The sequence below is a fragment of the Colletes gigas genome, unplaced genomic scaffold (assembly GCF_013123115.1).
Source record: "Colletes gigas isolate AHSC1104 unplaced genomic scaffold, ASM1312311v1 Colletes_gigas_Sc00020, whole genome shotgun sequence".
Taxonomy (NCBI): Eukaryota; Metazoa; Arthropoda; class Insecta; order Hymenoptera; family Colletidae; genus Colletes; species Colletes gigas.
Window position 1 is genome coordinate 4,422,243 of NW_025106649.1, and position 23,139 is coordinate 4,445,381.

General features: G+C 36.1%; 3 protein-coding genes across 5 annotated transcripts in view; 2 read left to right on the plus strand and 1 right to left on the minus strand.

Moving 5' to 3' along the window:
* Window positions 1-241: 241 nt before the first annotated feature.
* On the plus strand, window positions 242-1,219 carry LOC122400903. Its single transcript, XM_043402640.1, has one exon. It carries the CDS (start codon window positions 242-244, stop codon window positions 1,217-1,219), a length of 978 nt encoding a protein of 325 aa, XP_043258575.1.
* A 1,692-nt stretch (window positions 1,220-2,911) lies between these two features.
* Window positions 2,912-4,607, plus strand: LOC122400813 (abscission/NoCut checkpoint regulator). Its single transcript, XM_043402481.1, has 6 exons — window positions 2,912-3,060; window positions 3,234-3,433; window positions 3,505-3,733; window positions 3,813-3,968; window positions 4,032-4,163; window positions 4,237-4,607. Exons 1-6 carry the CDS (start codon window positions 3,013-3,015, stop codon window positions 4,423-4,425), a joined length of 954 nt encoding a protein of 317 aa, XP_043258416.1. The 5' UTR covers window positions 2,912-3,012; the 3' UTR covers window positions 4,426-4,607.
* A 3,813-nt stretch (window positions 4,608-8,420) lies between these two features.
* LOC122400929 (BAG domain-containing protein Samui-like) overlaps window positions 8,421-23,139 on the minus strand; it is a 38,897-nt gene continuing 24,178 nt past the window's right edge. For 2 of the 3 annotated variants that reach the window (XM_043402704.1, XM_043402705.1), the window contains exon 2: window positions 8,421-12,220. In XM_043402704.1, coding sequence (XP_043258639.1) covers window positions 10,160-12,220 — 2,061 coding nt within the window. In that variant the 3' untranslated portion in view covers window positions 8,421-10,159. The remainder of the gene's footprint in view (window positions 12,221-23,139) is intronic. The other variant, XR_006259401.1, reaches the window with a different exon arrangement.

Below are 23,139 nucleotides of genomic sequence, written 5' to 3' on the forward strand. Positions count from 1 at the left end.
TATCCGTCTTTTGGTATTCAATAAAGTTCTGTGTACAAGGTTCGTCGCGTGCATTAATCCCGCAGCAAACTACATCCTACAATACCTAAGTATCAAATTTGCAGTCAGAATTGCCTCCCACCCACAGAACCCAGTCTTCCATAAGGTATTCAGAAAAAACAACCTAAACTACTTGCAACAAAGGAAAAGAACACCCCATCCACTCTGCTACAGAATCAGTAATTATCTGAAGGAGCTTGGCATGGAAATCCAGCTCACATCGAGCAGATCCATCCCCAGCATCCCTCCGTGGACCTTTCCAAGAATTAGCACTAACACCTCTCTACTGAACTACAGTCAAAAGAAATCTGATCCAATCATGCTAAAGGCTATGTTCCAAGAATTGGAAGCGGGACTCGCAAACCACGTGCATATATACACAGACGGGTCCAAGCCACCATTCGGATCCGGATACGCAATTGTCAGGAACCAGTCAACCGAAAAAGTTAAACTCCATCACAAAACACCTATCTTCCTATGCGAACTTCAAGCAATTAAACGCGCCATCAAATCAACTTTAACCGACCAAAATACAAATTTTGCAATTTTCTGTGACTCCACAAGCGCCATCTCAGCAACACAAAAACTATGGACAAGCAACCCTGTCATCCAAGAATGTCAAGAAGCCTACACCAGATCGAGCCAAAAGAACAACTCAATAACAGTAATATGGATTCCTTCCCATATTGACATAACCGGCAACGAAAAAGCGGACCGTGCAGCTAAAGAAGCAGCCAACTCATCCACCCCCAACCACCACGACAACGGCACTCACCTGGAAACGTTACTCTCCATTCTCAAAGAAAAAAGTAAAAACTGTTGGAACAAAGAGTGGAGCACATCAACCAAATCCCGTACAAAATTAATCAAAAATGACTTCTATGAAAAATCCATTACCTGGAAATTACCCAGACCAGACCAAGTGAGAGTATCACGAATCATTATAGGCCACACCAAACTGACCCATCAACACCTCCTCCAAAAAACAGGCCCACCAATATGCGAAACATGCAAAGACCTCCTAACAATAGAACACATCATCATCCACTGCAGAAAATATATTCCAATCAGGCAACGGCTCAACATAAAACCAACCCTAAAGGACAATCTGAAGGACAACACATCGACCCAAAATCTATTACAGTACCTCAAAATTACCAAATTGTACAACAAACTCTAAAAATGTATTCTCCGAGTCGCTAATAACCCTTAGCGGTTGATGCGACTTTAAACAAATAAATATAATTTTCCTTGATTGTTTTGAGATAACCGTATCAATTTGTTATGACGAACTAAATAGAACTAACTAGAAACAAAGGAAAGGTGATCCCGTTTGCCAGTTTAATACAAAGTATGGGTTGGATCTTAAATTTTAAAAGGACATAGTCGAATATTTTTAAAGGTACAAAACATAGCGTTTCATTGTAGAACAGTAACATTAGTTAGCAGGTAATGTCATAAAACTGTTTTTCCCAGCTATATCCCTTTTTACTTGAAGTATAAGGTAAAAAGTACGAGCTACAAGGTACGACTATCCGAAAATCGTTCGCATTTTATCAATGTAAATGAAGCGGCCTTTCCATCAGAGTTAAATACAAAATTTTGTAATTTCTGTAAAAACAGAACTTTCATTAGATGTAGGTGGTGCTTGAAATTGTTATGTTTTCACTGTTTTTACGAAAAGTACCATCCAGATTCATGTACTTCGTACATTGAAAATAACATATGTTAAATGTAATTGGTTAAATTCAACTTTAAAAAAAAAATATTCGAAGGTCAGACAAAAATATAATGTCACATTTAGTGTACGATTAAAATATGATTGAAAAAATAAAAAAAAAGAATTTGTTTTGGCAGGGTTTGAACCTGCAGAGCAGAAGCTCGGAACTTACAGGCAAACACTCTATCATTCACGTCACGCTGATTATTGGTGAACATAGTTCTATTTCTGAAGATAACTTTAATAATATCTCAAAGTAAAACCTAACCCAAAACCTGGTACCATTTCAACTTTTCCTTGTTAGAACCGAGTTTTCAATTTGTCTTAGCGAAAATCGCAATCACATTTTGCACATTATTCTAAAACATTTGTGATATTCGTTTTCAATGCGATTTAAGTAAGCATGTAATGTATAAGATTTCATTTAAGTTTTTCTTTTCTAGAGAAGATAGAGAAAAAGTTTATATAATTTTTTTTATATCAAATTTAATTCGTCCTAAGATTTATATGAAACATTTAAAAGATTTTTTATACATTATGCCTATACTTAGCAGTGGTTAGCAGTGGTCAGCAGGGGCCAGCAGAGGCAGGCAGAAGCCCGCACATGCTGGCAGAGGTTAGCAGAGGCCAGCAGAAACCAGCAGAGGCTGCGAGAGGCTGACAGTAGTCAGTAGTAATGGTTATACGTTGCCAGATATGTCAGCAGTGACATCTGAAATAATATGCATATGTACGCTCATACAAAGGAATAATTAAAAAAAATTTCTTTTTTTCAATAATTAAAATATTATCAGGGTGTTTTAAAACGTGCATTTCCGTAAAAAAAATTTCAAAATTTTGTTTTTATTATGGGTACTTTGCTTATGTGTGTCTACATGCATAGGTCGAAAAGTACTGTTGACTGGAAGTCGATTTCAGTTGTTCAAGAGCGAGAAGACAAATGTGAGCTTTTCTCTCTCGACTCCCACGAGGCAGTCCGAAATTACTTCGGGTAGTCTCGGAGAATCGAGAAAGAGTGCATATGTCAGTTTGCCTTTGTCGATTTTCCGAAATTCTACGAGCTCACGTACTTACGCGTGATCTGACGTAGGGTCAATAGTGTACCCTGTGCTCAATCTAGCATATCTATTCTATAATCAATTGCTAGTAATTTCATCGTTTACACGTCAGAAATTCTCGAAGAGTGTATAATAGACAATATTTTTGTCATATTTGTAATAACATTGTAATAACATTTAAAATATAAGTTTAATATGTCGTGTAACGTTTGTCAAACAAAATTCTCATTCTTTACTAGAGAAGTAAGTTACTATTTCTCGTATTTGTTCAAAGGTAGAATAGGTTATGTCGCATCATAATCGTGTAAAAGCGCTTTCGCAAAGTTTTAATTTTGTAATTTAAACATCTAAAACGCTAAAACGTATTTCAGTAAGTTTTCAGTTTCATCGTTTTTCATTGCTGTTATCTCATTTAGGTAGCTTGTCCAGGCTGTGGTTTTTCGTATTGTGCTAAGTGCCTCAAATATAAATATGATATTCCAGATAGAGGAGTGAAAAAGATTTGCGGACGTTGTTACAATAAATATAATTGTACAAAAAAAGTGAACTCTCATAACACTACTGCTATGTCGGATGAGCACGAAGAAGCTTTTGCTCCAGTGGACATTACTAAAAAGTAATATACCTTTTATAGTTATTAGAATATCAAAATTTTCTTTAACTTACATATAATAATGTGATTATTAGATTGGATTCTTTAGAAAATCCAGCAAAGCCACCAATAGTAATGTACAAGCACACCAATCACTGGGACAAATTCAAAAAGGGTTTAGAACCTGCTGATCAAGAAATAGTTGATAGATTACGAAAGTTAAAAGAAGAAGACAAAACTGCAGCTTTAAGCGTTGATGAAATAAAGAGAAGATTAGCATTGTTGAAGGACGAAGATCCGGATGCTAGTAGTCATAAAATAAATGTATAATAATATTGATCAAGAATTTACAAAATTATTTTACTATGCATCCTTCTGTGTACAGTTATCTTATTGTTTGTAGATACATCAAGTGGATACTAGGACAGACCAACAAAAAACAGAAGATTTGATACAGGAGTACCTTCAACAGCTAGAATTAACTTCAGGAAACGATCCTGTTAACGATATTCAGTCAAGGTTAAGATCATTACAGGGTACAAGTGATGTATCCAAGAAGGTATGTAAGTGCAACATAAATAACTTAGATATAATTGTATAGTATACATGGGCGTTCTTTTAGCATTTGAACGAAGATATCGACGATGATGAAAAACATGTAACAAAAACATTAATTGCAAAAGCTTTGGCTGAAGCAGAATTGGAGAAAAAATATGAAGAAGATGTGGACGAACTACAGGAAATGGAAGTCGATGTATGTGTGCCAGATTTTTTACATTTTTATAACAGCGAATAAAAAATTGTGATCATAATATTAATGGTTATAGGCAAGAAAGCATACTGATAGCGAAGATGAGAAGCCTACTTGCGTAATGTGCAATCAAACTGAAGATTTAGAACAATGTTTGGGCTGTCACGGTGACCTCTATTGTCCCATATGCTTTGAGGATAACCATGATGATTTTGAATTGCAAAAACATAAAAGAGTGCCAGCATTAAAACCAAGTCTGTATTGAGAAAAATCGTCAGAATGTTTAGAAAATATGCTTCTTAACAATTGATGCAACATGCAATTTATCATTGAGGCACTTGCTATATAATGTTTACGAAAGGTTTATGAATAGTATCACTTTCAATTTTTATATGGTCACGGATATTATTGTTGAAATAGAAGCATTTATTGCATTGTACACATAAATAATAAATAATACAAATTTGCTAACTATTATATTCATAAGCTTGAAGCTGATATTGTGATCCCATTACACAGTGTTAGTAGAAATTATTTTATGCTATATTTACTCGAATGGAAAGTAGTTTTATAATAATATTAATTAATATGATGTATTTAATGATAAATACACATGCTTTTGCTATGATACAACATTAATTTGTAGTTAAAGAAATTTACTATTAGTTTGCTCTCGATTTTTTACACCATTCTCTGTTCTCGATGTTGGTTTAAGAACTTATTTGCAGAAACGGAAATTACAGTTTGCGAACAATTATTAAAAATTATATATTTCGTTTGAAAAAAGATTGTTACCCGAAGGATCGAATGTTTTATATTTTTAAAATTTGAATGTACCAAAATTCCATGCGATTGTCCTGAAAGCATTATCGTCTTGACAATTAAAATACCAAAGTAAATTCAATGGCCCTATGTAGATGTCAGTAAAGACATCTCCTGACATCTTCAGCGGGAGTCCCCGGAGGTGGTCGGCGTCGCGACGCAAAAACCATCTGAAAATCTAAGCAGGCCTTCTATTTTTAGATGACTCGCATACGTTTGCTGTGCCAAGTTTTCGACGATGTTGGGATCGGTTACAAACGGATAAGACATTTGTCCCTTTTTAATACCATTAAGTGGTCAGCATCAGACATCTTCCTGTCAATTATTAAATCAGCAGATACATATTTAACAAAACGAAAGAAATTAAATAAATAAATTCATTAATCCTTAGCTGAAAAATTCAGGTTGAATTAAAATGAAATGAGGCTAAATTATTTATAAATATATCATTGAGTGACAAAATTATTTGTTTATTCGTTATTAAATTTTTAAATGAATTTCCGTTTCTAGTTCACAGTTGATTTCATTTTCCTTCGTATTATTCTATAAAAGGGAAACGTTATGGTTTATGTCTACAAACAATTTGCAGGAATTTGGCAGTGAATAAGTTGCGTGATGTCATACATGTTATTCTTAACAGGTCGTTGGTACCGGAATTTCCGTTACACCAGCAACTGCATTTTTCGAGGAAGCTTGTCTCGTTACATATACAATATACTCTTTTCTGATCGCATGTGTGTGTTTCTGACTTTCACAATATCAGTTCATTTTCATTTTGTTCATTTTGTTTCTCCATGAACAATCTACCGAGTTGCTAATAACCCATTCAAGTGCTTGATAATGTTCTACTTACGATGTAGGTACCTTTGTATTTGTCTATGTTTTATTTATTGCAAAATGTTTGTAAAAATGATTCGCTTGCAATACAATTTTTTTACAATATAGTAAATAGTATTTTACGTATAGTCGACTTAGTATTAGTTTATAATAAATTGAAAAATATTTCTTGTGGATTCTTCCATAATATTGTGCCACATTTTTATTCACGAAAGTAAATAGTTTTTTTTATTATAACTTTTAGAGCTTACAACTTAAAAAGTAAGTATCAATAAAAATTACGTGAAACCGTATTATTCGAGACATGGAACGGTCTCTGAAATTGAAGATTCATGCTATTTAGGAAACATTTACGAGTTCCTTCAGTTGATTTAACCATTGAAACATGAAAATGGTGTCTTTACTTCCAGTTACGAAAATGTTCTCGAGAGTGTGATTTGAAGGAGTTTCACCAAGAACATTTTTCGTTTTATTACCAGACACCAGACAGCAAATTGTGATTTTCCATTTCAAAATTCGATTAGTTTTGCATAGAATTCTTAGTAATATTATTTTAAGTTTTGCTATTTTTCAGCTCGAAAGGTATACGCTTTTTTCCTTCTTTATCAAACATTGATCTACTACCCAATAATCAGCCTTGATACTAGATATATATTTCGATTCTCAAAACTCTCAGAACTTATACTCGGGCTGAAGAAAGAATTGAGTCGAGAGTTAAGTAATAGTGGGATTAAGCAAGTAATGTAAAAACCTGTGAAGCACATAACACACCTAATATCGACTGTGTATTTAGTTAACGGTAAATTATACAACGGGCATGCAAAGAACGAAAAGAATAAACATATATAATGAGGTTTTGTGACACGTGCAATCAGTAATAGTCATCGTTCACCATCACGAGAAGCAATTAGCAATATAGAAAAAAACTTTCCCAGTTTCTTCCTAGATCTTAACAAACGTTTGATGTTCCGTTTAATAAAAATCTAGTATTTTCTTCAAGCTGATTGCATGTATATTTATTTATACATTAATCCATGAATAATTAGATTATAAATAGGTTAAAGATTCATGTAACGAAATTAACTAAGATATCATTGAGGTTAGGTTTTATAGTCGGCATTTTAAATTTCATCTTACGTAGCATGCGTAGATGTATTGTGACTGTATTTTATGTTTATATACAGGGTGTTCGGCCAACCCTGGGAAAAATTTTTAATGGAAGATTCTAAAGGCTAAAACAGGCATCGTTAAAAAGTTATACAAACATTTCTAACCTCACATTATATATTCGGAAAAGAATTTTTGTCTCGAAAATACGTAGGATTTCGGGGATATGTGTATTCACCAAAAATGATTGTAATTGACCCTCGCTACCAAAAATAATTTTTCCAGAACGATTTGAAATTTTTTAATTTTGTCGACAAAATCAATCTACTCGAATTTTTTTTTCTCGAAAGTACGTAGGATTTCGGGGATGTGTCTATTCATCAAAAATGATTGTAATTGACCCCTGCAACTGAAAATAATTTTTCCGTGAACGATTTGTTGTGATTTTTAATAACTTCTTAACGAAGCCTCAATCAACAAATTGATATTCTTGATTTTCGTCTTATTTTGGCCTCTAGAATCGCTCATGTAAATTTTTTCCCAGGGTTGGCCGAACACCCTGTATATTTTCACATATATATGTCTAATAAAAACTTTTAATATCAACAGTGATGATTGAAACTCACAAGATACAAGGAAATTGTTTCAGTTTGTAGGCGAACACGATTGATTTATAGATGGCAGTGTGATACAGCCTGATTTATGTGCTAGTCATCGAAAATTGTTTATGATTATTAATTTCAAAAATTTTACACAGTATGAAATTGGTTCCACAAAGAAAATTTTTATTAGGCAAGATAATAATAATATGGATTTAATATGTGTTATAGAAAGTCAAATTATTGCACATAATAACATCTTCTGTTTTTTTAAGTTCTATCTTCAATATTAAAATATAATGTATATTAATAGTGTATGTTCATTGCATGTCAAAATTATAACTTGATCGGAAATTTTTAGCAACTACAATATATGGTACAGTTTAAACCGTATAAATTAAAGAAATGGATTCGAAGCTACTGATTTTTGTAAATTTTGTCGAACAAAGACTCGCTATGTTAGGATAAATCATTAAATAGCGAAAAAGAATTTTAAAAAATTGAACGAAGACAACGATAATATGTCTATCTACCCTTAATGTAAATAGCAGAATGAATAAGTAAACAAAAGAAGTAAACGTACACAGGGTGTTCGGCCACCCCTGGGAAAAATTTTAATGGGGGATTCTAGAGGCCAAAATAAGATGAAAATCAAGAATATCAATTTGTTTGTATACGCATGAAAATTAAACTTTACATGGAGATATGGAATTGTGTGTATGCTGCTTTCGATAAATTGATCGAATCGGGTTGTCACAGTGACCAATATTATGAACAAATGTTTCTGTTTGTAAGGAATAAACTTACTAAAGGACTCGGCAAAGATTAAATGGAATAATTACACGGGATGTAGGAAATTGGACCACGCGTTATGGATTCCAAAGATCAGACTATATTTTCATCGAATGCGTTTGTTCATAAAATAGTTACATTCTCGCCACATATTTATACAATCTTCTACCGTGTAGTTTTTTGTTTTGTTTTCTTAGTCAGCCACTCTGTCTTTTCTTTCACGCAGTCTGTTTCTCACATACACTCATACACACGCATGTACGCTTTTCGCCGGAAAAAATACAAAATTTCTGGTTCGAAAGCACGTGATCTCTATGGATTCGTAAACAACATTATACAGAAGAAAAAAGAAAAAAAAAACAAAGGTCGGAAGTAATGAGTATCACCCTGAACAAGGAACCATAAAATGATGCACCCCATTCTCTGTTACGCTAAAAGAGAAAAACACCTAAATAATATGTAGAAATTAGTGAAAATCTTGAAGCTACGTTCAAAATTGTCCATCGAATACGTTCTTTATCGACATTCGGTAACAATAAACGGGATGCATCATTTCTTACAAGACGAACACATACAATTCTAACAATATGTACACGGTTCGTATACAGACACGTGTTTCGTCGGCGACACCAGACGCGTGATATTCAGCGCACGTGACTCACGCCTTAAATCGTCCCAACGGACGTACAATAAATTATAAATAATAATAATAATAGTAATATAAAGTTAGTTAATCAGGCCGTGCGCTGTAATACTAGAAACGGACGTGGCTTCGGTTATTGAAATTCGTCTCCGACGATCCCAACGCGTTTTCGTTAAGCAAATCGTCGGCATTAAAAAAAATTCACGTAATCGTAATGAATTAATTCTTTAGCTATTATCGATATCGGTCAAGTCATAGGTCCTGATAATACAAGACACCAAAAATATCTTGTGCTTTTTCTGTCGCTCCCTCTCTCTCACACATTATATTCCCTTTCATTCAGCTCGTCCAACGAAGGGAAGATGATGTCTGGCACGTGACGTTACTCGGTAAAAATAAAAGAAACAAAACACTCTTACATTGCAACTCTTTGCGTGTGAATGTTTTTGAAACGTATTCGTCGAATGCCTATAAACGTTTGCTGCATACAACGTACAAATAGGAGCTACAAAAGGTTAAGAGCTAAATTTCTGCTTTCGAGCGACAATTTTTACACTAAATACAAGTAACGGAATTTTCTCCTCGCGGTTTACGTTTGACCACATATCGTCGATCGTTCGGTCACAGTTTTAAAAACTGTTACTCATTCAGTTTTTGTCACTGAAAACAGAAATTACTGTGCTTTGCACACGTTGCTCTTTCTCTCTTTCTATCTGTCTCTCTTCCTTTTCCAGTGAGAATAATCGCAACAGAAAACTTTTCTAATCAATTTCGCACTAGTATTCCCCGTGCTCGGGTGACCTTTCTCCTAAAAAATAAAGACAGGAACAGCCTCTTCCAAATGCAAATAGCAGCGCATGAAATGATAATCCAATGTGATAATAATTATAAAAAAAAATAAAAAAAAAAAACAAAAAAAGAAAGAAACGTTTGTTGTTCAATGCGCCTACGAATGCTAAAAACGCTGTTTTCCTGTCGAAGTCGATCAGAAAGTTCTCCTGATGAACAACCATGCGAGTACGTCGATCCACGACGCTTCGATCCGGCACCAAGATCAACGACAAAGCTAGGACGAGGACTTGTGGTTCTTCCAGACCACCAGACTTTTATCTTCGGCTCCCCAAGTTGGTTTCAGGATCAGGATCACGAATCCTAAACCATCGTTTCTCGTTGCAACAATTTGCAAACTTGTTCCATCTTTATTTCGCGTTTGCTTCGGCTCCTTCCGGCGCTGGTAGCGGTATAGGCTTGTCAGAGACTGGTGCCTGTTTCTTCGATTTCTTGCCTTTCTTCGTCGTTTTTGGTGACTGCTTCACCTCGTCCACCTCCATCTTCTCCGTTTTCTCTTTTTGTTTTTTGTCGACTTTTTCTTTAGAAACGTTTTCCTCTTTCTTGGTTTCGTCGGATACAGTCTCTGGCTTCTTAGACGCACTCTCTGGCTTCGTCTCTTCAGAAACTGTATCTTTCTTCCTGTCAGAATCATCCTCTGGCTTCTTCTCTTCGGTGACGTTTTCCGTTTTCTCTTCAGGAATGCTCCCCTTATTTTCTTCAGAAACTTCTGTCTTCTCAAGTGTATTCACCTGTTCGGTGGTCTGCTGCACATCCATTGGCGTAGAGTCGGACTTCTCTACAGGAGCAGCGATGTCCATAGGTTCGGAAATCTTCTGTTGCTCATTGGCTTGATTATTGTCGGGATTTTTTATCTTTTCATTCGAGCTATCGTTGTCTTCGGACATTTTCGACGGAGACGATGGACCAGCTGGTAGAGGTATTGGATCGTTGGTCTGCGACTGTTCCTCCAGTTTCTGATCCACTTCCATGGACTCGCTTTGCTTGGGCTTCTGGACGTCATCGGATACTTGTTTCTCCGGTTTCTCGGGCGTCGTTTGTTGAGAAGGAAGAGGCGCCTTCGACTCCAATAGACTGATGGTTTCCTGTATGGTCCTTATCGCGTTTTTGCGCGCCTGTCGGACGTTATCTCTGCCCTCGGTCTCTATGTCGTCCAGTTTGATCAGCTCCCTGGTGAGCATTTCGTCGAGGTAGATGTACTCTTTGTCCGCTCTCGAATTTCTGGTGTACAATTTCACTTGCTCGGCGAGAGAGTCCACTTCTTTTTGAACAAGGGCTACCCTTTCCAAAGGATCCTTTGGAACGAAGGGTTTGGGCTTTGGTGGGTCTTGCTGTTGCTGTGGTTGTTGAGGCTGTTGAGGCTGTTGAGGCTGTTGAGGCTGTTGTTGTTGTGGTTGTGGTTGCTGAGGTTGTTTTTGCTGTTGTCTCGGTTGCTCGTGATGTTGTTGCTGTGGTTGTCTCTCGGCGTATTGCTGCTGTTTAGGCTGTTGGAACTGAGTTTGTTGTTGCTGTCGACGCGTGGGTTGCTCGTAAGCGGTTTGTTGAGAATAGAATGGATCTTGGAAGTCGGGCGACCATTGGTGGGACCTTCCGAACGACGACTGTCCAAAAGGGGACTGTCTCTGGAAATAAGGCGGTGAATTGAATTGCGTGGGAGAGGGTTCTCGTCTGAAATGTGGCTCGTCGAAGCTTCTAGGTAGTAAAGGTTCATCCCTGCCCTCGACGAAAATCGGTATGTGTCTGATGTTGCTCTGCTGCTGTTGTGATTTCGATTGTTGTTGCGATGGCGGCTGCGGCTGCGGCTGTGGCTGCGGTTGCTGCTGCTGCTGCTGTGGCTTCTGTGATTGCTGAGGTTGATTGTGTTGAGGCGTTATGTCTATCCTGGAGATATACCTCTGTCCCTGTGACTGTTGAGGCTCCTGGTTTTGTTGCTGCGATTGTTGCTGATTCGACGATTGTTTGTTTTCTGGCGGAGCAGACATCGAACGCTTCCCACGATTTCCTTTGCCGGGATTCTCCATGTTGTGGTGGTGTTGACCTATGTCCACCGTGTTACGCAGCCCGTACTGCGGGATCTGGCTCCTCCTGCTCGACTGCTCGAAATTTCGAGATCGATTGTCTTGCTGATTCTGGTTGGCCTCCGATTCGCCGTGAGAGCTGACACCACTCGCACCGCTGGCGGCGCTGCTTCCGCTCGCCTGACTTCTCGCGTCCTCGTCCGAATAACCCTGATAGTTGCTGTTGTTGTTGTTTCCGCCGTTCCCGGGGCCACGATTCCGGTTACGGAACGAACTGTGGAATGGTATGTCGTTTAAGAGATCAGCGAATTCCGGACGACGAGCCGCTAAATCGTCCAAGTGAGACCTAATGTCGCTGCGTCGACCAAAACCGTCGTCGTCGAACAGGAACCCCTGTAAAAGCAAAATGATTCTAGGTAAGATACACGATATTCAAAGTACAATTATTCATGCTAGACTATCGAGGATCTTGAGAACGAGGCTGCTTGTAAGCAATAAACGAGTAATTTTACCTCATCTCTCGTTCTCAGCATTTTATTTATTAACACTATTTCTATTTCAGTTTTCTGTGTAGGTATTTATTTCGATCAAAAGTAGTTTGAAGTTTTTGGTAGAAACAGTATTAATAGCTATTTTTGTATATCAACTAAATAATGCTATTTCTGTTCCACCGTCGAAGTAAAAGCAAACATTGTTTTGCCTTTTAAAGAATTAAAAAATATATATGCGATACGCTACAAGAAGTGCATAATAATTTAATCCTAAGAGCACAATTGTACATCACGGTCAAAATATCTAATAGTTTAGAAAAATGAAACACGATTCTTCATCGTGAAATCATCTCAAATATATATTACAGCGTAATAAAAAGAGTAGCAGTATCATTGATAGGAAGCAGATAACATTGTCTATGTTTATGAACAAAAATTTTATTCTGCACTTTTGACTTATTTTTTCACGAGGAATCGCCCCCTGTACGGTTATATCGCCATTGCCAGAACCGCCCTGTATACTCTGTAAGCCGCTATATTAAAAATAAAGCGACATCGATACGTAACTGAAAAAATAGCGACATCTGTTTCTCTAAATCTAACAAACAAGATTAATAAGAACGAAACGTGTAATGCATCGTTGAGTGTTCGTTAGTTCCGTGGGTGGAGCAAGTGTCCTTGTAAGTGGATCTCAATTAGTAGGTTGAAAAACCAGACTGAAAGTTGAAGTCGATGTTGTACCTTAAGTACTCTAAATCTGGGAGATCTGATTGAAGGGAGCCAAGCATGGAACGCGTTGCCAAGTGTACGTCAGACTCGACATTTAGTAACTATCGTACGAATCGAAGCTCCCGAGCTTACGAGTCGATAAGCTTCATCTAAAGTTGAGGATAGTACCAAGCATTGTTAAATCTGGGGTATCCGACTAAAAAGGAACAACAGGCGATTCGAGTCTGTATCTGGCTGATTTGATTAAAAGGAACAAAGCGTGAAATGTGTCGTTTGAGGAGTTCGTCGAATCTCGACGATATATCCAACGTGGTACTTCTGTTACGTCGCTTCAAGCTGCTAGCAATTGAGCATAATTTCCAACAAAATTGCGAAACCTTATCGAAACTATCAAGCCATGCAATAGCGAAATATTTATTGCTACATACGTGAACGCCGTGAAAGATCTGAAGTTACTTCACGAGGACCAGATGTGCGTGTTTCACAGCCTCGAAAGAAGAAAGGCGCGTTGTTGCTTAGCGCTACAGCGCCTAGATTCGCACTAGCTATTCACGCCGCTTCGTGTACAATGTATTTATGTGGGCGTTTCACTCGTGACGCTGTATATTACGGGTTTTACGTCACGAAAAAACTATATATAGGGCCGGCGCAACGTGCACGTATATGTACCTTCGAGTATGTATTTTTCCGGCTCGCCCACGTGAAATAATTCGGTCAAGCAAACCGTGAAACCACGCGTCCACAAATAATAATGATCATTCGAAAATCCATGAACAAACTTCTCTTTCGAGCAATATTTTTAAACGTCAATTACCCGCATAACACGAATGAGAACTTGACGCGCATACGAAATCGTTTTATTGCCATATCGTTCTGGACGAAATTGGACATTTGCGTTTAGAACGAAAAGTAAATTTTCCTCTAAATCATCGCCCAGCGGGTCCATTTAGACCCATGTAAACTGTTTCTTTCGGAGTCGTGAAGGTTTCGTTTTCTAAGTTTTGCCAGAGTCCAATAACGGATTTCTAATTATTCTGAACAATAATCAAAATAGACTTTGTCTGATTCTAATAGACAATGTCCTGAATACTGAAACAACGTATTTAAAATGGCACTTAACTATCAAATTCTATTAGTTACCTTGCTTCGGTAACCAATTCTAAATTATTGACTCAAAGTGTTGACCATCCCGTTCCAGTAAACGATACCCCAATTATAGGCTACTAAATGACTCCTAGATATTAGAGCATCGATTACTTAGACTATTTTACCGCGAAAAATGTTCCATAGATTTTAAAATTAGCGGCCGCTTTCATTCAGTAGCCTGGTAAAAACACTTCCCAGCACAACCATCTACCAATGCAGTAGCGAAAGACCGTCGTTCGAGCCGGGAACTATGAACACGTGGTTGTAATACTTCTGAAAGCAGTGAAAAGGCTTTGAGAGTTCTGTCTGGCCGGGAGCACAGAAAGCTTTCGCGCGTTTCTCGCTGCCTTTTAAAGGTGCACGCGCCACTCTGTCCCCTTATGAATCACTCACCGAACCGTTAATGTTACGTCTACTCGCACCTTTTTATTTCACTCCACTGTTTTCCTTTTGTCGTAGACTATCGGTTGTGTTTCGTGGCCTACCTATCAAAATTCTTTGTGTTTGTCGCTTACGACTCGCTGTCTACTATTTCTCATAAAAAAAAAAAGTTGCACAGTAATTCTTTTTCGCGATCTCATGACGAGAAGCAATTACTGGACAGCACGTTCAGAGTATCAAAAGCTAAATAAGGAGCGTGGGCCTTCTCGGGGACTCCTTTAAGATGAATCTCTTTCAGAGAAAGAACCTACTCGGAGAACGGATGATTCCTATCTGTGTCATTACACTTAGAATTGTCTTAAATTACGAAACTCTTGTTAGTTTCCTTTTCTACTGGGAACAGACAACGTCGAGCGCGTTAAAAGCTAAAAAAGGCGATCGAGTGAACGTGTAAGAACGAATCCACGTGGGACGCATTCAGTATCAGTGTGTTTTCTTACAGAGAATAAAGAATCGGAGGATTTAGTTAAGAATCGGTTACCTACTCTTAGGCTATCTCTTTCTCTGTAACAAAGCACGGCACAAAGACCCATTAACCCTTTTGCTCTGGCATACTTGTAATAAAATGCGATATCTGTGAATGGAACGCGTCGTTCGCGATCAATACGAGCCTACAAAGCGTACAGCGTACAACAGCATATCTTGGATAACTGCGAGAAACACAGGACCGAAGTCATGTATCTTGTCGAACGTAGAAAAAGATAAATGAAGGATAAATAAGAATAACACAATGTGAAAGTTATTTATTTTTTATTTTTTATTAATGGAACCTTTACTATTATATTTGTGAGGTTTTTCTGATTAAAATTAGACCAAACACGATATAATTTAGATCATATTTGCGTATTTAACCCTTCGAGTACTGTGCCGGAGTCACTTTTAACTCATCACTTTCTTCCAGGCACCCCTGGGAAAAATTTTAATGAGGGATTCTAGAGGCCAAAATAAGACGAAAATCAAGAATACTAATTTGTTGATGAAGGCTTCGTTAAAAAGTTATTAACAATTAAATTCAAAAATTTCAAATCGTTCTGGAAAAATGATTTTCGGTTGCGGGGATCAATTACAAATCATTTTTGGTCATTACATATACACCCGAAATCCTACGCCCTTTCGAGACAAAAATTCCTTACCGTAAATCTAATTAGGTGCCTACATTTTTCGACGAAAAAAAAAATTTCAAATCGTCCTGGAAAAATTATTTTTGGATACGGGGGTCAATTACAATCATTTTTGGTGAATAGACATACCCGCGAAATTCTGCGCATTTTCGAGAAAAAAATTCAGTACGGGCGGAACTTTAAACGTTAATAACTTTTTAACAAAGCCTCCATCAACAAATTGGTATTCTTGATTTTCGTCTTATTTTGGTCTCTAGAGTCCACCATTAAAATTTTTCCCAGGGGTAGACAAACACCCTGTATATCTCTATTAGTGAAATGTAGGTTTGAGTCAGAAATGACTCCGGCACAGACTGCAAAGTCCAATACAGGTTGGATTAATGAACAACCATAACTCATTCTTTTGGCACTCACGAATACGATTCTACACTCTATTAGAAGTAGATTAAAAACAAATTCTTGCCGATATTTGAGCCCAAGTCAAGTTACCCCCAGTAGTAGGGATGACTACTGTTCACTTATCCAATCGAAAATGACTCGCAATTATCCAAGCATTGCTGTATACTTAACGTTTGCAATATGCATTTGTTGTTTGTACATTTTGAGTACCACAAACGCTGAACCAATCTTCTTGGTAAACATACACTATCATCCTATCAACAGTATGGAAACAGTTATTCTAATAAAACACTCAGTAATATTATACACAAAATACTCAGTAATATTTCTTTCAATATAATTATATGATATTCTTAAATAAGACAATTTTGTACGTAGTAGTATTAACATTACTACAAATTATATTTTCCTAATTAGATAACTGTTTTCCTTAAATGCAGGTAAAAATCTATGGAAGACTAGTATTTTATAAGCATTTTGATTTATTCGTTATTCAAGAATTATATTGTTTGTTCCTCATGAATTACAAATAAATCGAATTTATTCGTAATATTTAAATTTCTTGTTCTAAATAACTTTTTCCCCAATATTGTTACTCGCGTTTACACCTCGACAAGATATAATGTTATTTATCTATATAACTTATGTTGTTATTTTGGTGTTCGTCCATCCTTGGGAAAAATTGCCACGGCTCATTTTAGAGGCCAAAATAAGACGAAAATCAAGAATATCAATTTGTTGATTGAGCCTTCGTTAAAAAGTTATTAAAAAATTAAATTAAAAAGTTTCAAATCATTCACGGAAAAATTATTTTTGGATCCAGAGGACAATTACAATCATTTTTAGTCAATAGACATACCCTCGTAATCCTACACACTTTCGAGAAAAAAATCCTTTACCGAAAATATCATTTCTGGCCAAAAATGTCTGTCTGAATTTTCTTGTGTATCTTTAAAACATCATAATTTCTGAACGGATTGAAGGATTTTAATGTTTCAAAAAGCAAATAACGCGTATTTTGATGTAGAATATGTAGAAATTCCAAAAATATCCGAAAACTTGCTCCTTGATCCCGTAAGGCGAGAAAAACCCCATAAAAATGGTTCAATTTTCAAACGGCCATAATTCCTACAATATTAGACAACTTTTCTTAAGGGCGTCAAACAAAATTACTAAAAATTAAAAACGAATTTTTAAGAAAAATCGACAAGGCAAATATTTTTCGGCGAAAAAAAATGTTTTCAAAAGGTTCTGAAAAAATTATTTTCAGTTACGGGGGTCAATTACAATGTTTGGTCAATAGACATACCCTCAAAGTCTTACTTACTTTCGAGACAACAATTTTTTACCGAAAATATACTGTGTGGCCGGAAATTTTTCTATAACTTCTTAACGAAGCCTCAATCAACAAAATAGTATCCTTGATTTTCGTCTTGTTTTGGCCTCTAGAATCTTCCATTAAAATTGTTCCCAGGGCTGACCGAACACCCTGTATATGTATATGTATACGTATACGTGTGTATTTTATGTACACATGAAATAGGGACCTCTACTTAATACATATTCCGCCTTTGATGAACGCGTCGACTCATGTTCTTCCCATCTTCCGATCTCGACGTTATGAAATGTATTAATTATTACGCGGTGCAGTTCCAGGAAAGTGCAGTTGCACACGTTTCACGCTTCGTGCTGAATATTCATCCATGGACGACATTCCTTGCGTTCCATGCCTTTTATGTGACTTTTTGCGATTTTATTGTCGCGCCACGGATCTCTCATCGCGTGCAACGTGACACAGTACACGTGGGCAACCGTGCAACAACCAATAACATACGCTACGAATGCATACGAGTATTGGGAATTCCGGACATTCCAAATCGATGATTTATAACGGAATGACGAATCGCGTTACTATTCGGGCAAAGTTACCGTTTTGACTTCGAAAAAATCCTTGATAGTTAAATTTTGCGCGAATATGTTATTAAGGGGGACATTCTCATTTAGAATTTAAAAAAATCAATTTCTTTTATTTCATTTCCAGAAAGGGTATGCCCTTGAAGATATTCCTATCGATGGCTATTGTTCAATTCGCATAATTAACAAAGTTATATTTCTAATTGACCGATTAACATCAAATTTAGAGGTCACCTTCAGCGCATGTTTGGCTAGTGTTTCATCTGAAACGATGAAACAAGAAAAAAACAATGCATACATGGTTCGCAGTCATTTAATATTCGGAACTTGATAAAGTAATATTACATAACCTAGATATATCTAGCCCTAGTATATCTAAACTGGAAAATTAAGCTATCTAGCACTGAAAGTTTTGTTTATAAATTGGTTCAGTGGTTTCTGAGTTCATAATAGACATATACGTATAAATGCATATAGATTCACAACATCCAAATTAATTTATATAATAGTAGGGACAGTGTCATAATCGCTTAATTTTCCGGATACAACGACATATACCAGGGTTTCCCGAAGTATGATACGTATATCAGCTGTGGTATGCGAGTCAAAAGTGGTACGCGTCGAGTGAGTTAAAAATACATATGATATGCAGGGTGTTCCATTATTCGTAGTGCAAATGGCGAGAGGGTGATTCCCCACGGTAAAATAACTTGAAAATATAAAATAAAATTTTTTCTTATAATGCTTCGTTTCCGAAATAACGATATTTAAAAATTTGTCGTACATCTGTACGATTGAATACGATTTGGCTGGCGCGCTGTTCATTACTCACTGTCTTTAATTATACTGATGTCTTATTCTTCATTTAAAAATTCTAATAAAATTCTAAAATGAGGATTAAAAATACTTCAGTTTACAATGAAAATTCCAAATGGTTTGAACGGTAAGTTCGGCGTGATGCGTATATGCGGCACGAAACGTATTATTTGTTTCAGTTGTTATGCAGGTTAGCGTGTAAACACGGGTTCGAGTAGGGAAAACTGGCGCTATAAATTTTTAGGGTAAGTTGTACCAACGGTTATGAGTTGAACAAGAATACTGCAACGATCATATTTGTTTTCAATACGGGAATCAATCACAGCATCGTCGACGTTCGTTTTAGTTCGTGAATTGTGTGGTGCGAGCAATGACCTAGTCGTGTGCCAGATAAGTAAATCTTTTTCAATCGTAATATTTTGGTCTACTTCGATTATTTAACGTAAAAATATTCTCATAGGTTGTTTACATACAGGGTGTTCGGTCACCCATGGGAAAAATTTTAATGGGAGATTCTAGAGGCCAAAATAAGACGACAATCAAGGATACTAAATTGTTGATTGAGGCTTCGTTAAAAAATTATAGAAATATTTCTGGCCAAAAATTATACTTTCCGTAAAGAATTTTCTTCTCGAAAGTACGTAGGATTTCGGCGGTACGTATATTCACCAAAAATTATTGTAATTGCTCCCAACAACCAAAAATAATTTTTTTAAAACGATTTGAAATTTTTTAATTTTGTCGAAAAATTTCACACCTTCTCGAATTTTTTTCTCGACAGTGGATAGGATTTCGGGGATGCGTATATTCACTAAAAATTATTGTAATTGACTCCCGCAACCAAAAATAATTTTTCCAGAACGATTTGAAATTTTTTAATTTTGTCAGTTTTGTACACCTACTCGAATTTTTTTCTCGAAAATGGTTAGAATTTCGGGGGTATGTCTGTTGACCAAAAATGATTGTAATTGACCCCTGCAATCGAAAATAATTTTTCCAGAACGATTTGAAACTTTTTAATTTCGCGGAAAAATTTAGGCACCTACCCCCTTTGTCGATCTTTGTTTTTCGTTTTTAATAAATTTGTTTGACGTCCTACGGAAATTTAGTTTTGTACTTTTTGTAGATAACTATGAGCTCCATTACCATACTAAATTTCATTACGATACGTTCACTATTATAGAAGTTACGGAGGTTTGAAAATTGAACCATTTTTATGAAGAACAACTTCAAGGAACAATTTTTCGAATATTCTTGGAATTTCTACATATACTTCACTAAAATACGTGTTGTTTTCATTTTCAAACATTAAAATCCTCCAATTCGTTCAGAAGTTATGATATTTTAAACATTTGCATGAAATTCTGAGGAAGCATTTCTGGCCAGAAATTATATTTTCGGTAAAGAATTTTCTTCTCGAAAGTACGCAGGATTTCGGGGATATGTGTATTCGCCAAAAATGATTGTAATTGACCCCCGCAACTAAAAATAATTTTTCCAGAACGATTTGAAATTTTTTAATTTTGTCGTCAAAGTCCATCTCTACTCGAATTTTTTTCTCGAAAGTACGTAGGCTTTCAGGAGTATGTCTACTCACCAAAAATGATTGTAATTGGCCCCCGCAGCCGAAAATAATTTTTCCGTGAATGATTTGAAATTTTTTAATTTAATTTTTTAATAACTTTTTAACGAAGCCTCAATCAACAAATTGATATTTTTGATTTTCGCCTTATTTTGGCCTCTAGAATCTCCCATTAAAATTTTCCCCAGAGGTGACCGAGCACCCTGTATATGTTGACTGGGACTAGTTGTTATTGCTGTCACAATTTGCCCCATCGTAAATATAAATATGAATATGTAGTTGCTATATTATAGAATGTAAGTTGCATACAGTTAATATAAATACTTCACGTTCGGTTGACACTGTGTAAAGTTTATAATATTTTTTAAATTGAATAAAAATGAGAAACTTTTCATATAAAAAATTTTTACATAAAAATTGTATGGTATGGAGGGGTTCGTAGTATGCATATAATAATTTTTATGTAAATGTAAGAATTTCAGAGATTTTTTTAATAGCATTGCATACTATCCTATTTTTAATAAAATAGCATGGATTTAGACAATTTTATTGTCCCCCAATACAAGGTCATTCGATAAAGGGTAACAGGCTGCAAAGTGACTTACATTATAAAAGATGCTCAAAGTGAAGTCCGTACGCGGTTATCATTTCCTAGTTGATTGTAGCACATGTTCATCACAAAACATTAAAAGCTATCGTGTACCAAGAGAAACCAACAACTCCACAAGATATGAAAGAAAGACTCACGAGAACATGTGCTACAATCAATCCGGAAATGATAGCACGCGTACGGACTATAGTAATCCAAGGATTGCAATGTTGCTCGACGCCAATGGGCATCACTTCGATGCATCTCTTATAATGTAAGTCACTTTGCATCCTATTAACTGTTACCGAATGACCTTGTATCGGAGGTCATTAAAATTGTCTAAACCCATGCTATTTTACTAGAAATAGGATATTATACAATGCTATTTAAAAAAGTGAAGATAACCTTGAGATCTTTGAAACTCTTTCACTTGCATAAAAATTGTTACTTGCATATTACGAGCCCCTCCATACCATACAATTTTTATACAAAAAGTTGGTTCACTCTCTATATGCAATTCTAAAGGGAAAAACCATATACGGAAAACGTTGTCGTGAGGCCTGGAAACGAGCCTAATACGGTCGAGAGGTTAAGATAAACGGGAGAAAATAAACCGTGGAGTCGACAAATGGGTCGCGATTATGTTACATTTTTTTATTCTTCCTCTTTTTCTTGTGTGTTTCACGAAGGGGACCACGCGAGAGCCGCGTCCTCGACAAAGAGAGAGAGGGAGAGAAAGAGAGAGAGATCGAGGAGAAACCTCTCCGTTAGTTTATTATTAGCGTCAACAACGCTTGTGTTTTGGAGGAACGAGCCTCGCCCGAGGAGAGCGTACTTGCAGAAGCATTCCCGTCTAAAGTTGTGCGTGCTCGACTAAATGACACGAGCATATTTTATCTCGATAAAAATTTTCAATGTCAAGTTAAAGATACAAAATATTTTATCAATCATTCATCATAATAATTGTCATAATAGATTATTTTTAACTACTTATTTCACAATACATGCATTCGTATATTCCGAAGACTCGCATAAATGCTCATTACAACGATATTGCAATTCTAAATATTCCCATTTATTTGTAATCATAGTTGTAATTATTAATTTAAATATACTTTATTAAGCTCAAGTATAAAAACAGCGCCAACTGTACCTTACCTTGTACGTATTTATGCGTATCGTTTAAAACTATTTTTTCCTGTATACGTTATGTAATAAAGATATTAATATTGTTATGATCATTCGAACCATCCGAACAATGGTAAAAGTATCTTTTGCTCAATTTTCTATTTAAGTAACGACACGAGTAGAAGAACGAAACTTTCAACTGCTTACATCTCAAAAAGGAAGCCTCTGACTAAGTGACCTAGAAATTTTTGTTCCCTTTTAATGCATAGAATTTGTATTTTTTGGCATGAACCACAATTTTTTAAAGTAATTTTAAGACTTACGTTTACACAAAAATCAACCCACTTAAATATAAAGCCTACAGTGTACATAGAATTTTTTAATTCTCAATATTTAGACAATCCTACACGCGCGTGATGGCTTATTAATTTTATTTTACATTTTTGGACTATTTTCTGTCCGAAAATCAATGTTCATTATCTGTAGAAATCTGTGACCACAAAAATTCAAAAATAAAAAGTAACAACAATCGTATAATGTTTAAAGACTGTTTGCTCTGTATTTTTCTACATTCCCGTATTAATATATTTACCGATTTCCGAAAAAATACAAGGCGCGTATAAAAAATTCTTTTCATTTTCTGGTATAGAGCAAATTTTGGTGAAAGCGAGAAGAAATCTACGACTCGACCGGACCAATGTTCCGTGGCATCGAAAAACACGTCACTCCTCGCGGATTCTATTTCTAACTTACACGCGATCTCACGAACAACCAAGAGAAGGTCGAACGAACGACCGGCGACGTTACACCGCAGAAACGAGTCCAATGATACGCATGAAGAGATCTCCGTCGATAGCATGAAAAAATGTAACGAGTGAATTTTCGATATAGCAGGCATTTATGTTAGGCGAGAGAAATATTACGTCTAAATCCAAATTTAATTTTTTATTTGATAT